Source organism: Typopeltis vanoorti, chromosome 11, assembly GCF_054136105.1.
Source record: "Typopeltis vanoorti isolate ZY-2024b chromosome 11, IOZ_Tvanoo_1.0, whole genome shotgun sequence".
Classification (NCBI taxonomy): domain Eukaryota; kingdom Metazoa; phylum Arthropoda; class Arachnida; order Uropygi; family Thelyphonidae; genus Typopeltis; species Typopeltis vanoorti.
In genome coordinates, this window is record NC_143559.1 from 55,946,638 (window position 1) to 55,964,734 (window position 18,097).

Consider the following 18,097-nt stretch of genomic DNA (forward strand, 5'->3'; position numbering starts at 1 on the left):
GAGTAGAAGGTAACAATGTTGGGCATTGATAGAGGGTTAAGAAGTGCAAACAGTGGATGCTTGGAGCAGAGTGGTTGTAGGTGACATGTAATATAGTAATAAATTAATAGACAAAAACGCTATGTAAGGAGTGGCAGATGATGTAATGCAGTGCTGGTTCATATAGTGCTGTGTAATATAGATTTGCCTCTCGAGATGAGCACAGTGCCTACATCTCTTCTAAACATATTTTAAAATGTATCTTGATGTATATGTTTCTAAAAGGTCCTTTTGGGATGAACAAATATAAGAACGATCAATGACGTGAATACATTTATTTTTTTTATTTTTTTTTAAAAAAGAACATACCTGAATATGTGAATTTCGGAGACTCTTTAAACAAAAATTATGAACAACAATCCTAAAATTCGGAAGCAGTCTTTTGAATGAATTAATTACAAACACTGCATTCATTTCTGAAATACAAATAACGGTTCTTACTGTGATAACTGACAGAAATGTATATATTTCGGGGAAAGGTAAAGAAGTGAAACGCTGTTTATTTGAATGAACACATTTCGCTTAACACAAACAAAATAATTGTTCTATGTTGGTTATTTGAAATAAATTATATCTATATCCATAGTTTTCAAACTCTAAATAAAACTTAATTTTAAAACTCGCATTAATTAAACATGGAAGAAACACCAGTAAACGGTGTGGTGTGGTGCATTCTTGAAGTTGGCAATAAAACTAGATTCTTTTAAAATTTGAATTGCTCAAAGAATCAAGTAAATACACTTAAAATGACCACCGATATTTATATTACACATCAAATTTTCCATTTTTCGGAACACATGGGTAGAAGCACATGCTTAGCGCCCTCTAACCTCGAATCAAATACACGCTTTTTCATAACAGATGTATAAAAAAGTTCGTCCACTGTTTGCAGGTCTCTGCTTTGCGTCTTGCGAAGAATAGTCGATTCATACTGAAGGGGAGAAAGAAATGAAGGACGTACGAATTGGTCGCCAACACGCGAAAATACGTGCTTTATAGGTAAAATTTTCCAACCGTAATACAAGCAGCATAGTTAACTACAATAATCATAAAAGAGAAGTTAATTTTCCGACCTGTAACAATAAACAACTCATCCCACAATAACCGATTACCCTATTATCGGAATGGATTCTCCTTTTTCTGACATGCGCAGAAGTGTCGAAGGATCTCTAATCGGTGGGCGAACTACACTTACCTTCATGACTATAATGTCCTCTTTGCTAATGAAAAATACAGTTTTTCAAAAAGGATATTTCATGGGACCGAGCCCGTGCATCTCAGTGGATGTGGAGTTTGCACACCACAGCGCTTAATCGCAAGAAGGTCGATTTTCTTGAGTTTCCGGGAGAAAAAATCTACTTGTCCCTGTCAGAGATTGACTAACTCTGGAACCGGTCGAAAAAAGGCTTAGAAAAATCTCTGACAGGGACAAGCAGATTTTTTCTCCCGGAAACTCAAGAAAATCGACCATAAAACCCACATTATTTCAGACATAAGATAAATTGTGTTAGGGTTAGCGACCATAAGATGGCGCACTTGTTGAGTCGTCTCTCTTCAGTGCATGAAACTTAATTAGTGAATGCCTTAGGCCAGCCATCTCTGATTGGATACCAGTAGAGATTCAACTGCCCGCTCAGTCTCCAAAAGGTAGATAGGGCTAAAACGGCCTCGCCTACTCCCTACACGGGAATAAAAAGTCGTTAGCTGATTTTATTTTTATTCTATCCGATAAGTAGTTTTTTTTAAATATCTACAAAGGGTTTCTTCCTAATTTTTGAACAGTTTGCAGACAATCAAAATGCTTGATGATAAGTGTTAACACAAATGAATATACCAGACTCTGCAAAACTCGTTGTCTTTGAAATAGTGCAATACTAAAGCATATCACACGCCGAGAACTGACAAAGCTATATATTAGTTTAAAAGGTGAACATCGTTTTGATTTCATATTTCGCGGATGTAATAAAGAATGCTTATCACGTTTATTATTTCCATAGTCAGTTATCAGAGCTCACAGTCATGGAAAAAGGAAAGCTTTGATTGGCAAATGCATCCAATTTAGGCCTTATCCAAAGAGCTAGAAATAGACTAGATATTGTCGTAAAATGCGAGATGTCTCTAAGAGTGGTGTTTGCAGGGAAGTTACTGGGCGAAAATTACTAGAAACAGCTTTTTATTTTTCTTTCAAAATCAGAATATTTCATCCATTTCAATTGCACCTGTTTTCAATAGGTTTTTGAGCCAATTTAACATGAGTGCTGGTCAGTATTTGAGTTGAAACCCACCCAATCACCTTTGTGTGGTACACTCCAACTATACACTTTCTTTGCTTGCCTTTGAATCATTACTGCCATTATGACAAGGTCTTCTATGTAGGTGTGGTTCAATTGGTTTTCAGCATCATTTATCGCATTAGTGTTTAATTATGTTCTTTAGATTATTCCAGAGCTGCTCCAGAACATGATTATTCCTTTTACATTCAGCAGAAGATTTATCATCAATATTTTTAAAAAAAGAATGTATGTTAGTTTTCAGCTGAGTGTCTTGTCTTGTCTCTATAGAATTCTGCTTCAACGTCAAATGCTCAGTTTTGTTGTAGCCACAATTTTTTCTTTTCATCTTTTTGATACTTCGGTGATCGATTTTGTTTCAAGCTTGCATCACTTTCAAAGACGACTCGACCTTTTCCTGTTTTTTTTCCTTTCTTTTACCCTTTAAATTGCAGATATCTGCTCGAAGCATGTTTAATTTTGATTCGAAACGTATGTTTCTATATATTTTTTCTATATGTATATTTCTATATAATATATTTTTATTTTGGATGCCTCTTTTTTGGTTTATTACTGTTTTATCATGTAGAAAAGTAATTTTTCAAATACAACACTGCATCAGCTGATGTACTTCTTCATCTGTATTTGTAGCAATTGTTTCTATTGCCAATTTGTGTTGCTCACTGTTGCAACTAAATCTTTCTTTCGCTTACTTTCCGTGTCTTATCTTCTTTGGTGCACCTCATTTCTTCTACAATAATATGTATCAGTTCTTCTCCTCTAGCATTTAAGCAATACTGTAATTACTATTTGAATTATTTGTAAAAAAAAAAAAAAATCAGCTAACGCCTTTTTATTCCCGTATATACGGGAGTAGGCGAGGCCATTTAGCCCTATCTAACTTTTGGAGACTGAGTGGGCAGTTCAATCTCCACTGGTACCCAATCAGAGACAGATGGCCCAAGGCTATCACTAATTAAGCGGTACGCAGTGAAGAGAGACGGCTCAAATGTGCCGCCATCTCGTGGTCTCTAACCCTAACACAATATATTTAATGTCTGAAATAATGTGGGTTCTACGGTCGATTTTCTTGAGTTTACAGGACGAAAAACCCGAGTTTCCGGGAGGAAAAACCTGCTTGCCCGTGCCAGAGATCGACTAACTCGGGAACCGGTCGAAAAAAGGCTTAGAAAAATTTCCTCTAGTCGCCGACTAGACTCGAAACCAAGACTTCCTTCGTGCGGCCTAGCGCGGTGGTGTGCAAACGCCACATCCACTGAGCTACACAGGATCTATTTATTTGTATATTCAGAAAACCTGGCTTAACTGTTTCTTCCATGAGTCCTGCAACTGTTTCATGTTCTTGCTGGGATTCGTGGCAATCGGTCTTTGCTATTCTTCAATTTTAGCATTACGGAAAACTTTATTTTTTTTTGCATTAAATCTTCGTTTACCATCAATCATTGCTCAGCGATTGCAGTATCATGGAATTTCTGTTTCAAAATTTAACACAATCGCTTCTGGTATCATCTTATACCTAGATTCTTTTCATAATAAGCTTGCATACGTAGGCTTATGTAGCTCAGTGGAAGTGATGCTTCCATCCTCTGCGCTTGGTCGCTCGAATTTGGACTTAAGTTCAAGTCTAGTCGCCGACTGGAAGAACTTTTTCTAAGCCTTTCTTCGACCGATTCCCCAGTTAGCGATCTCTGGCACGGGCAAGCGGATTTTTTCTCCCAGGAAACTCGGATTTTTCATCCAGTAAACTCAAGAAAATTGACAGCAGTACTCATATTATTTAAGACAGTAACAAATCCTGTTAGCATTATCTACCAAGAGTTGGCAACACTTGTATGCCAGCCTCTTTATCGGTGGCTGCTATAATTAGTGATAGACATGGACAAGCTATCTCTGATTGGCTAACGGTGGAGATTGAACTGCCCACTCAGTCTCCAAAACCTAGATAGGGTATAAAGGCTACGCCTACTCCCTATAAGGGAATAGAAGGTGTTAGCTGATTTATTTTTTTTAAGCTTGCATAATCATCTTGTTTTCAGACAATTTTTTTTTTTCGTTTTAATTGTTCTTCTTCAGATCTTTCAGGAATTATAGGTCTTCCTGGTTGATCAGCAAAAGAGTGTCAGCCCTGTAGCTTATTTATCGTCTGATGTCCAAAGCAATAGCATGAAACACAGTCCTGTTGACCCCAGCGACGACCGATGCGGTATAGATGAATTCTTTCTTCTATACTCAATTTCAAATAACTGTAAGACACTGCTAAGGGCTGTCTGGTTCAAACATAACCATTACCATGTGCAGAGCAGACAAGTTCCTCTATCATGATAAGGTGGTGTTTCTCCATAGAGGGGATTTTTATTTCTTATATTCATTGGCATAGTTCACTGTCAAAGAGTAACAATAAACATGAAACAGCATGATGAAATATTTCATTAGGAAATGCGTCCAGTTTGGGCTTTATCCAAAGGTCAAGGATTCAACTAGGTATCGTCATAAAATGTGAGATGTCTTTAAAAGTGCAGTTTTCTAGAGATGATATGGTGTTATTTCTGGGAGGCTCAACTTTTCTACATGTTTCATAAATGTTCTTGGTATGTATTGCTCCTAGCAATACATACCTATGACAATTGGAACTTTTGTTGCTTTCTTGCTCCAAACTCATTGAATTTCAATCTCCAGATCCAGTCATCTTCACATCAACACTGATATTGCGCAAATGTTGTAGTTCAGCTACAGTGATGTCTGACACAATATGTCAAAATTTCTATCTGTCAGAATTTTAAAGTTTTATAAGTCTTGCATTTTCATTATCAATATCTTGTTTCTATTGTGTTCCCTAGGGTTTTGGAAGTTGCAAAACCAGATTTCCTACACAAGCTCCAGTCTACAGCTTTTGCTACCAGATATTGCCATTGTATGGGCAAACTTGCTCAGAGAACTAATTACATAGTCCACTACTGTCTCTTCTTTATCTCTGCATAGTCAGCATTTGCTATTATTAGAGATGTTTTCAGCCATCACCTTTATTGCATCCATTTGCAGTGAATGGTCTTGAGCAGCAGGTATCAGACCTTCTCTCTCTCTCTTTCTTCCTTCATGCTGTGCTAAAGATAAACCAAGTTTCCAAGATAAACGATTCACAACTTTCCCTTCAATATCTTTTAAATATTGACCACGGAGTGCTTTATTTTTTTAAACCTTCTGATCTTTTCTGGTCATTTCTTTATTCTTGTACTGCGTTTTTGAATCTACTGCATTCACTACTTTTTCTGTGTAAACTCCATTTAGTATATTTTCTGTGCTTTCCTTGATGTAATCATTTAACACTTACCCTTCTCCTTCTACTGTTTACTTAGCTTTTAAAAGACGACGTCCTGAATATGTATAACCGGGACACATCATTGAGTAGGTGCAAGAAATGATTCCTTGTCATTAATTTTCGTGTTTTACGATAAAATAAACTAAATTAATTAAAAGCTTTTATTCCCGTATAAGGAATAGGTGAGGCCTTTTAACTCTATCTAGCTTTTGGAGACTGAGTGGGCAGTTCAATCTCCACCCACAGCCAATCAGAGATAGCTGGCCCATATCTATCACTAATTATAGGCAGCATCCTCCACATAGCCTTTAAAGGAATGCGGAGAACCGACCAGGGCTTCTGACCTAATGTCCAATCCTCACCTTCTCGTGGTGCACCCTGTTGGGTATCTACTTTGATACTGAACGAACGCGGATGGGCTGGCAATTTGAGATTTAGCCAACCAAATTGTATTCTTATTGGTTAAACCAAAATAAAAAATGATGGTACAACATGACAAAATTTCATGCCGGCTGGGGCGTCGCCCGGTTAAACAAGGTCCCCGTTGTTTTCGCCAGGGAACCAGGGCGAACAGTGAAAAGTCAGCTAATGGAACAAATCTGAAAACAAACCCCAACTCAACATCACCAGAGGTAAAGATCGGTACTATCAATGTAAGAAGCCTGAATGGCAAAGAAATGTAGCTAGCTGAGGAATTAGATAAGTACCAGATCGACATAATAGGGGTGACTGAAACAAAAAAGACCAAAACTGGTGAGATCTTTCTGAGCAATAAATACAAAATGTTATATTCAGGCAATAACAATCAAGGAAAAGAAGGAGTAGCCATAGTATTCAACACAAAATACGAGGCTAATCTTCTTGAATGGCAGTCAGTCTCAAGTAGAGTAATGTGGGCAAATATGAGAATGGGGAACTGGACAATGAGACTTATTTGTGCCTATAGTCCCACAGAAGGTTCTACTAAGGTAGAAGTGGAGGAATTTTTTGAGGCTTTAGAAAAAGCAACTGACACAATGAAAAAGGAAAAGTTGGTCCTTGTTGGGGATCTAAATAGCAGAGTAGGAAATGATTGTGAGACATACAAAAATATTTTGGGAAAATTTGGAGAAAAGAGCAAAGCTAATAATAATGGCAAATATCTGTTGGATTTCTGCTCAGGACATGGACTGGTTATTACTAACACCATGTTCCAACATAAAAATGTGCACAAATTCACATGGAGAGAAGAGGCTAGGAATAATAAAAGTCTCATTGACTATGTTATTGTTGATAGTGATGTTTTCTCCTTGGTGCAGGACACCAGAGTGTACAGAGGTTGTGAAATTGGAAGTGATCTCTATTTAGTCTTGAGCAGGATAAAATTGAATTTCATATTGAAAAGAATAACATGTAAGAAAGTTTTAAAGCGAATAAAAGTTGAGCAGCTCTCAGATGTGAACTGTAGACTAAAATACAGAAATATTATTGAAAAGAAAATGAAAGAGTTTGAGAACAGGAATCAAACCTTGGAGATTCAGTGGCAAACTCTGAAGGAAACATTGATTGATTCTGCCAGAGAGGCATGTGGTGAGGTTGTGTGCAAGGATAAAAAAATCAGAACTCCTTGGTGGACACAGGAAGTTAAAGAGGCAGTGAAGGAAAAGAAGAAAGCATATCAAAAGTTCCTGGCAAATAAGTCAGCTTTTACTCTTACAGAATACAGAGACAAATGTAAGAAAGCTAAACAGTGTGTAAAACTAGCTAAACAAAAGTCATGGGAGGACTTTGGCAAGAATATAGAAAATAAATATCAAGAAGGTGGCAAAATATTCTGGAGGTTTTTGAAGAAGCTTAGGAATGGAGGAAAGAGTGCTGTAAAAGGAATTAGAAATGATAAAGGTGAAATGAAAACAGGAGAAAAAGATATCCTTGAAGTATGGAGTAATTACTTTGAAAAACTGCTAAATGAAACAAGCAGTGATGACAGCACAGTGATAAAAAACACTGACCAGGCATGCAGTCAGGAATACATATCCATACTTGAAGTTGATAAAGCCATCAAAGGCTTGAAATGTGGAAAGGCAGCAGGAGTAGATGATATTCGACCAGAAATGCTGAAGTATGGTGGTATAAGAGTCTTACAGTGGCTGCACTGCATAGTTCAGAAAGCCTGGACAGAGGGACGAATTCCCGATGATTGGAGTAGAGCTCTCATAGTACCCATATATAAAAAGGGAAATAAAACTGAATGTGAGAATTACAGAGGTATTTCCCTACTGAGTGTTCCTGGCAAGATCTATGCAAGTATACTTGAGAAACGGTTGAGAAGAATTGTGGAAGAAAAGCTTGGTGAAGAACAAGCTGGATTCAGGCCAAATAGAGGCTGTCAGGATCAGATCTTCACTTTACGACAAATAGTCGAGAAAGCATGGGAATATAACAAAGATCTGTATTTAAGTTTTGTCGATTTGGAAAAGGCATATGACAAGGTTCCAAGAGAGAAGCTATTCAATACGCTGCAGTTATAAGGTGTCAATGGGGTATTATATCAAGCAATACTTAGTCTTTATTTGAGTTGTGAGTCAGCAGTTAGAATTGAAGGAAGTACAGGAAGATGGTTTAATGTTAAATCTGGTGTGAGACAAGGATGTACATTATCCCCTCTGTTATTCATTATCTATATGGATCACATTATGAAGGAATGTGGTATTAAACCAGATATCAAAATTGGAGATGTTAATGTCAGCTCTTTGCTTTATGCGGATGATGTTATACTTCTAAATAAATCCGCTACAAGTCTGCAAGATTCTCTGACTAAATTGAATAGCTGTTGTAATAGATATGGTATGAAGGTCAGCAATAAAAAGACAAAGACAATGAAAATAGGCAGAATCATTGAAAATGTCAACTGTGTTGTGAATGTCAACTGTGTTGAGAACCTGTGGAACAAGTAAAACATTTCAGCTACTTAGGCACAATTTTTACTGAAGATGGTAAACTAAATATAGAAATAGACAACAGAATCAGCAAAGCTGGTATCGTGGGAAGTCAATTGAATAAATTCATATGGAATAAGAAAGAAATTAGTCGGAACACTAAATTAGCTGTATACAAGACAGTGTTCAAACCAATTTTAACTTATGGATCTGAGAGCTGGGTCAGAAGTAAAACACTTGACCAAAGACTAGAGACCGCAGATATGAGAGTCCTGAGAAAGATTAGAGGCGTGAACAGATGGCATCAATGGCAATATCATATTAAAAATGAGGATATCAGGAAAGAACTTGACATTGTCAGCATCCAGGAATGCGTTAGCAGAGCTGATCTCAGGTGGTATGGTCACTTAAATAGAATGGGAGAGGAAAGATTAGCAAAACAAGTGTTCTCTGCCAGGTTGGCAGGAAAACGACCCAGAGGAAGACCAAGATATAGGTGGATTGATACGGTACAAAGTGCCTTAGACGATAGAAATATAAGATCTGATAATGTTGGAGTCTTGACAAGTAACAGACTGATTTGGAGGAAAATTGTAGATAGGAAGTTAGTAATGATGTAATTTTTTCATGTAGTACTGTCATATCCTGTACACCCCTTGAGGGTACATGGCAGGAATTTGATGATGATGATGATGATGATGATGATGATGAGCATCCGATGAAGAGACCGACAAGTCAGTGCTGCATCTCTTGGAATACCTAATCCTAACTGGATGTGTTACCGTCTGAAATAATGTGGAATCTACGGTCGATTTGCTTGAGTTTATGGGACGAAAAACACGAGTTTCCGGGAGAAAAAAATAACCGCTTTTTCGTGCCAGAGATCGACTAACTCGCACACTGCTCGAAGAAAGGCTTTGAAAAAGTTCGTCCAGTCGGTGACTAGAATTCTGTGGATACATTTATACACTTATGTATATGAATATATATATATATATATATATATATATATATATATATATATATATATATATATATGTATGTGTGTGTGTGTGTGTATTCATATAAACTATATGTTCGGGTAGCCTAGCGCCGATGCAAGCACCACTTTCACTGAGCTACACAGGCCTCACTTATCAATATACTAAGAACAATAATACGTTGCGTTTGCATAATCTCAAACTTTTTCTCTGCCATTTCAGTCAGTTTCTTCGTCCTTACACAGACAGATTTTTTCTCGCTATGAAATGGGGGAGGGATCAGACACGCAATACAGAACCCGACCGTGAGTCAGGAAGAAAAATAAAGAACAATTTTATATCATAATTGGTTCATTTAAAAAAATCAGCTAATGCCTTTTATTCCCTTATAAGCCAGGCTGTTTTAGCTTGTCTGAAAAATGGAGGGGCTAGTTCAATTTCCACTGGTAGCCAATTAGAGATAGCTGGCCCCGGACTATCACTACTTATAAGCTTCAATCGATGATCGGCTAAAGTTCTGGAGAACTGGTCGAAGAAAGACTTAGAAAAAGTACCTGTACTCAGCGATTGGACTTGAGTTCAAGTCCAATCGCTGAGTAGAGTCCAATCAAGTCTATCTTCGGGAGGGCTAGTGGTAAGGATGCAATCTGCACTTCCACTGAGCTATGCAGGCCTGGTTCATTTTTATTTATTTAAGTTATATCAATATACTGTATATATAATCTGTCAGCTTGAATTTCATGTGTTGATGATGCTATTATCTTTTTAGAGTGAGATTTCCATAAAATCTGTTGCCTTGAAAATCGATATTCTTGAAATTGTTGGTTTTTATTCTTTCACAAGCTTTGATTTCATAATATTCGTAGTTTTATTCTAACTGCTCGAAAGCAGAGAACTATCTTAATATTAGTCGATTCGTTTTAGCGAAATTTTGTGTTTTTGCCTGGATGGCATTCATTAATCTCTTGCAAATTACCGACCGATCAGACTATCAGGAGTCACTGTCAAAGTCTTGGAGAAAGTAGTCAAGGGAAAAATACATGAATGGATTGATGAAAATGAGATATTGCACGGCGGACAGCATGACTTTGTGAAAGGTAGATCATGCCTCAGTAACTTGCTCAAGTTTTATAACACAGTGACAGCAAACTGGATAAGGGTAATGGGTTTACAGTGACACTGCTGGACCTGGTTAAGGCCTTTGACAGGATGCTACATAGAATTCTAATCCGTAAACTGCAACATATGGGAATGGATATAGGGTTGGTGAGATGGATAGGAGGGTGGTTGATGGAGAGATACCAGAGTAGTTTACTCAGGAGTAGAGTCCAAAAGATGGCCTATGACTAGTGGTGTGCCACAGGGTTCTGTTCTTGGACCACTACTTTTTCAATTTGTTCATTAATGATATAGGAAAGGATTTAAGAGGAAGTGTTCATTTGTTCGCTAATGACGCAAAGTTGGGTAGGGCAATAGTGAATGCAGAAGATGTTAAAATCTTGCAGGATGATTTGGATAGATTGGGCTAAGGAGAATGGATGTCAATTTAATGTGACAAAATGTAAGGTTATGCATTTTGGGGTGAAAAGATTAGCAGCAGTGTACCACATTGGTGGAACTGTACTCCAGGAGATTGCTGAGGCCAAGGACTTGGGAGTGTTGGTGGATAGGGAGATGAAGTTTATGGGACACATTGCAGAAGTGGCTAAATCAGCTCATCAAATCACTTGGCTGCTGAAAAATACTTTGACGAGCAGAGACAAACAAGTTATTGTTCCTCTGTACCGAGCCTTGATAAGACCTCATCTCGACTACTGTGCCGATTTGCTCACCTAGGTTTCTTCTTGATGGAGAGGAGGTTGAGAGGATCCAGAGGCGAGTGACCAAGATGATAAGTCTATGGATTGAACCTTATGAGAACGGGTTGAAGATTTGTGGGTTGCAGAAATTGGTTGATAGGCAGAAAAGTGGGAGATATGATTGAGACATTCAAATTGCTGAAGGGTTTCTATAGGATTAATTCGGATGATATTTTTGAGATCAAGACTGGTGGTGGGAGAACTAGGGGACATCTATGGAAGCTGGGCAAGAATGTGCTTAGCAAGGGTGTTAGAGCTGGGTTCTTTACTTTTAGAGTGGTAAATGAGTGGAATAAGCTGCCAGAGTCTGTTGTGAGTACTATGACAGTGAATGAGTTTAAGGTAAGGTATGAGAGATGCTGTGAGAATGTCGAATGGTTGTGTGGACATGATGTTTATGGCCTCCCTCGATGAGTCTAAAGAGTCCCTGGAGTCGCCCGTAATAATAATAATAATTAAAAGAGCAATATCTTCTAATATATAAAGCATTACTACTAGTTTCTTAAGAAGCATTTGCTGCTTAAACTGACGCTGTTCCCAAATATCGTTTTTTAAAAAATAGCAGACAACCGATCTTTCTTAGCCAATTTTTACCATTTCATTTCGATGGTTCCTTACAAATATTAAAAAGCTCTTTCAGGTTTGTTTGAAGGGAGAAACAGCATACATTTTATTAAAATTTATAAGCGATTGATTTGCTTTATATCATTTATGTGATCATCTAAAGCAAGTCATAAATCAATGATTCAAATACTGCTATATAATTATGTTTTAGCAAGTCCTTAATTATTCACGTACTTATACCGATGTGTCAGAGCATTGTACTTTACTTCATCTGAAGAAAATCTTTTTTTAAAATAGGCTTTATTTGTTCCTTGTCTTCAGCTTCTAATTTCACTGTATCAACAAAAATGAAGAAAATTACCTCCATCCTTGAAAATACAACTAGCACAGATTTTCAAGGAACGGTTGATTGAATTGATCGTTTCTGCATTCATTTTGTCGAAACATTCAGAATAGTATCTTTGGAATCGTAAATTTTAGCAGTAATCTGAATTAACCTTGTATATTAACAAGCATGGAAATGATCTGTAAAAATCATAAAATGATTTCACAATAACTTTCTTATATAATTGAGTCATTTATTATCTTATCAGAACAACTAAACTTAGAGGTATTGTTCCTTTGTGAATTTAGTTATTTATATGCAGCCAGAAACAAGATTCCTCTCTTGTTTCTTCTAGCATAACACTAATATTGTTATCGGATATTTCACAAGTGCATACATTTACTAATATTTAATGGATGATTTTCACCACATGTTCACAATTCCAGCCTATTCACGTCATTCTGGAAGTGATGCTGTCATTTGCATTCCTGATTACCCGTCTTTGCATCGTCAAATTGCTGTAGATCTTTCATATCCTGTCCAATCCAATATTATTCACTCTTTACGTAATGATCTCGGACCAAGAACTGACCCTCGGATACATCACTAGTAACAATAAATCTTGCAGACATACACATCTATATACCACTTTTTGATATCCAGTCAGCCATTCTCTTATTCAAGATAATGGTTTATAATCCATTTCCACAATCCTCCCACTTATGCAACAGCTTTCCTTCTTTATCCTGTAAAAAAACCTCAGCAAAGTTCAAAAGTATATCCATTCCACTTTCCTAACAAAACCACATAAAATATGAAATAAAGCCATGTTGTTCATTGCAAATTATATATATCCATTCCACTTTCCTAACAAAACCACATAAAATATGAAATAAAGCCATGTTGTTCATTGCAAATTATATAAATTATCTATTAACCCATTTCTGTTTCAAGCTATTGCCAACTTTTCACTACCGTTCCTTTATTTTTTTAAACTAAACTTTATGGTACTAATATTTTACAGTAGCATATATTATAGCATAATATTTTAGAGTAGCACTCCAGCTAAAGGAGTGCTACTCTACTCTCTTAAGAATATAAGATTTATTTATATAACATGTCATCTTACATTATATATTATGTGTAATGGACTGTTACACTCAAATAACTTGACTTTCGTTTATTCATTTAGGTGTCTTCACCCATGGTTTCCCACTTCATTCTATCTTATACATATCTAAAGTTCTGGATGGTACTTTGCATGTCCTTCGTAACACATCTTGGTCAGCCTCCCTCTATCTCCTTGTAGTTTTCCGGTGATAATGGTCCTCTTAGAGTAGGTCCTAAGATTTCTCGCATGGAATGTCAGATTTGAGAAATGCACACATTCTATCCTTCTCATGGAAGGAATTATGTAGAATGCAGTTAAAATGGACTATAGTTGCAAAGCATCAGTTAAGCAGTTGTCCTCAGAAAATATAAAAATTTGAATATCGTATGTGAACTGTCAATATAGAAAATCAAGCTATAAGCAATAAAAGTAAAATTAAACAGAAATGTGTAAATCACGTATTCAAGTTTAATTACGTGCATAAAATACTGAAAATACATATTTAGTCAATGCCCACACCCACCTATTCATTCTCAGATATCAATAAAAACACAAGATATTTTAAGTTTACAACTGAACTTATTTAATTCAGTGTTTGTGTGTGTATATGTTATATGTTAAAGATACCAAGAAATTTTATACTTGGTTGATCCTTTTCCCAAATATGCAAAACAAAGTTTTGCATGTGAAATTATGAATGAATTAATATTATGAATATTCACCTCTGAGCTACTTGTACATATAGAGGCTGATCACTTCATATCACTTGCCTTAGTATGTATCCAATAATACAAAACACACCAACTTTTGGGCATGTATAATGCAATGCATAATGGGAAGGGCCACTACCCAGACAGGTTTCGACTTTTATTGAGGTCTCTTCAGCGGGAGCCAGACCTGGGAGAGATACCAAGATTGAAGTAATGCAGAAGTCATATATCTCATATACAAGGAGACAAAAGGTGCTTGACCTTCTTAATAAAAATCTCTGGATGAGAGAAAGATGTAGAAAGTTTTTTTTTTTTTTTACCTTTGGTGTATTATACATTAAAGATAGCAAGAAATTTTATACTTGGTTTTAATCCTTTCCCAAGTAAGCAAAAGAAAGTTTTGTGCATACACATAAATATGGGCTGAAAAAAAAAATTGGATTTCCTGCTATGTGATGCTTGGGAAATGTAAAAGATGCAAGTTGAAGTCCAATAAGAAACATCAGATCAGGTTCAGATATATATTCAAGTGATGATGCATTTCATTCATGTATGGTGAGTGAAGTAGATGCAAAAATAGTTTTTAACACTAACATTTCTGTGATTTAGCAAATCCCCATTTAATTTCCAGTATCGAGACAAAGTAGGTCTATATAAAAATAACCAATAGAACCTGACAGGTTTCGTAATTGCATTTTTGAAATTTTGATGCCTCAGACAGCACCTTCAAATATATACTATACTACACGATTTCAAAAATACAACTGGACAAAGTTGCACCTTTGATTTGTGATTACAATGTTAAAGCGGCTTTTTTTTGAAATCTCAGGTATTTTTGTATTAGGTTAATCATCTTCAGGGGAGATGGGATAAATACAGGATATTATAATAGTACTACATGCAAAATTTATATCATTCCTAACTTCCTATTGATGATTTCCTTCCAAAATCAACTATCACGCCAACAATATTATCAGATCATATATTTCTCTCGTCTTGCATTTATTGTATCAATCCACCTAGATATTGGTTCACCTCTGGTCGTTCTCCTGCCATCATGGAAAAAAAAAGCACTTGCTTTACTAATTTTGCTGCTTCCTATCATCTGGAATTAACTTTGCCAACACATTTCTGAATGCTAAACAATGCCTTTCTTAATATCGATTTTAATATAATACTCCTGCCTCTACACATTAACCTTTTTCAGAACTCATACATATAGTCTTGTCGTTGATCCAGTGTTTAATTTCTAACCCTGCTCACAAATCATATGTTACAAGTTGTTTGAACTGTTTGCAAACAGGTAGTGTTTCAATTAATCTTGTATTCATATAAATTTATTCAGCTGACTTCCTACTGTTCATGCTAATTCCACTGTTACCAAATTTAATTTACATATCTTTATTATTATTATTATTGTGTGAAACAATGAGCTCTCAGGCTGATTTTTCAGTTTCAAGTTGTGGCTAAACAACTATGTTTTGTTCTGTAGATTCTTCATTCAGAATGCAGTTGATGTTTTCAATGTTTCTACCTGCTATCAATGTCTGTTGTTTTATTGCTGATTTTCTCACCAAATTTATTACAGCAGTTATTCAATTTAGCCAGAGAATCATGTAAATTTGTACTGGATTTATTTATTTAGGAATACACATCAACTGCATAAAGTAAGGTTCTGAATTTCCTTTATAATATAATCCATATAGATAGATGATTAATAACTGGAAATAATGTCATCTCATATCTGATTTAAACCTCAATTAGACTATATATGTTGCTTGACAAAATGTCCCATTTATATCCGCTCGACACCTGGCATACGCCTTTTCCAGATCTACAAAACTCAAATACAAATCCTTGTTATATTCCTGATTTCTCAACTATTTGTCTTAAACTGAAAATCTGATCCTGTTTGACCTAAACCTAGCTTGTTCTCCAAGTTTCCACAGCACATTTTTTCTTAAACTTTTCTCACATACACTTGTATATTTGAAACATTACCAGAAATATTTGTATATGTGAAATATTGGCAGAAACAATCACTAAGGAAATTCCTCTGTAATTCTCATTGTTTTATTTCACTTTTCATAGATGGGTACTATGAGAGCTCTACTCCATCTTGAATTCAACCTAGTGGCAAGGCCTTCTGAATTATGCAGCATATGCACTGGAAAACTTTTATTCCTCCATATTTGAGCACATCTGGTCAAATATCACCTACTAGAGCTGCCTTTCTACATTCAGGCTTTTGAATTCTTTTCTTTTTCTATCTATGTACTTTTGATTGCATTTTTTCTCTTGAACGTTTTCTACCACTATGCTGTCACCACTTCTTTCCTTAGCAATCTTTCAAAGTAACACATGCTGACTTGCAGTTCAACATGTGCTTTTGATATGCTTTCTTCTATTCCTTAACTGACTTTAACTACCTGATTCAACTATGGGGTTCCAATTTTTCTATCCTTGCAGACATCTGATGCCTCTCTGGCAGAACCAATGTGTTTCATCAGGATTTGCCATTGAATTTCCACAGTTTGGTTGTTTTCAAACTGTTTCATTTTTTCTTGAATATACCTGTGTATTTGAGTGTACTGTACGCAACTGAAGAATTTGATTCTTTTTAAAACTTTCTTACATACTTTTCAATATTATCCTAATCAAAACTAAATGTTCATGAGATCCTATTTCAAATCCTCTCCAAATTCTTGTGTCCTGAACCAACATGAAGATATCACTAGCAACAATATAGTCAATGGGATTTTTGTTTTCTCTCCATGTGGATTTGTGCACATCTTTATGTTGGAAAGTGGTGTTAGTAATAATGAGCTAGAGTTTTGTTCAGAATGAACTCTTAGTTCATTCTGAACAGAACTCCAGCAAGTACTTACCAATTTTATTAGCTTTTTTCTTCTCTTCTCTCCAAATTTATGATTACTGGTAGTCATTTCTTACCCTGCTGCTTAGATCTCCAACTAGGACTAACTTTTTTTTTTTTACTGCATCAGCTGTTTTCTTTTAATACTTCAAAAAATATATCCACTTTTTCCCTTGGTAGAAACTTCTGTGCAGTGAGAGGCACAAATAAGTTTCGCTGTCCTGATGTTTGCCCCTTCACTCTACTTGATACTATCTGCTATTCAAGCAGATTATCATTGTTCATGCCAGGTATACATCTAGAAATATGTTGCGAACTGGGTACATTTTTTTAAAACTGTAAATGCAGTGACCTCTCATTACATGGATAATAGGAATAGTACATTATAGCAGATATCTATAGCAACATTCTTTTAGGATAAACAGCTGGGATGTCTGCTGGGGTTATTATATGACACTTCCATGCAGTCCCAGGATACCTTTCTACACCATGCAATCCACCATCTGTATAGTAAATAAGTTTGTTATTAACAAGAGTTGACTGCATGTAGTATGTATGCTGCTATTTTGAAACAATCTGGCTCATTTATCATGAATATGCATTGTGTGGGCCTGAATGATGAAGATAAGACATGCACTATCACATCTTCCTAGTTCTGTCACATTACAGACTGTAAGAAGACTTGTAAACATCATTGCTTGGGCTCTGGTAGAAATTAAGTATAGTCTACTGTGCAAGTACACCTCTTAAGTGTGCTTCAAATTTTCAGATTTGAAGATTCCTAACACAGGTGTTAGGAATCTTCAAACCCAAAAATTTATAATAGTAGCTTTCACCATAATAAAACATGTTTGTATTATCCAAACTGTGTTGTGCAATTCCAGCAGCAATGTGCTGTTAATCCTGTCTATTTTACATAATATTCACATGTCTAGATCTCCAGGAACAGATCTGAACACCACAATAAGCCTTACCCAAAAAGAATCAGATCTTGTATGCATCTCAGTGTTGGGTGATTCATAGGCAAGAATAGAACAAAATACATTTTCTGGATCGGCTTCTATTTTAATCTATGTTCAAAGAACTCTAGTCAAGCATGTTCAAATGCT

The 18,097-nt window shown here is 36.0% G+C and overlaps 1 protein-coding gene across 1 annotated transcript in view; it reads right to left on the minus strand.

The window, feature by feature from the left end:
- Nucleotides 1–823, minus strand: part of mRpS10 (mitochondrial ribosomal protein S10) — a 44,190-nt gene extending 43,367 nt beyond the window's left edge. The window contains exon 1 of the mRNA XM_090400966.1: nt 349–823. Within this exon, the coding sequence (XP_090257092.1) occupies nt 349–453 (105 nt within the window). The 5' untranslated portion in view covers nt 454–823. The remainder of the gene's footprint in view (nt 1–348) is intronic.
- Nucleotides 824–18,097: the final 17,274 nt, after the last annotated feature.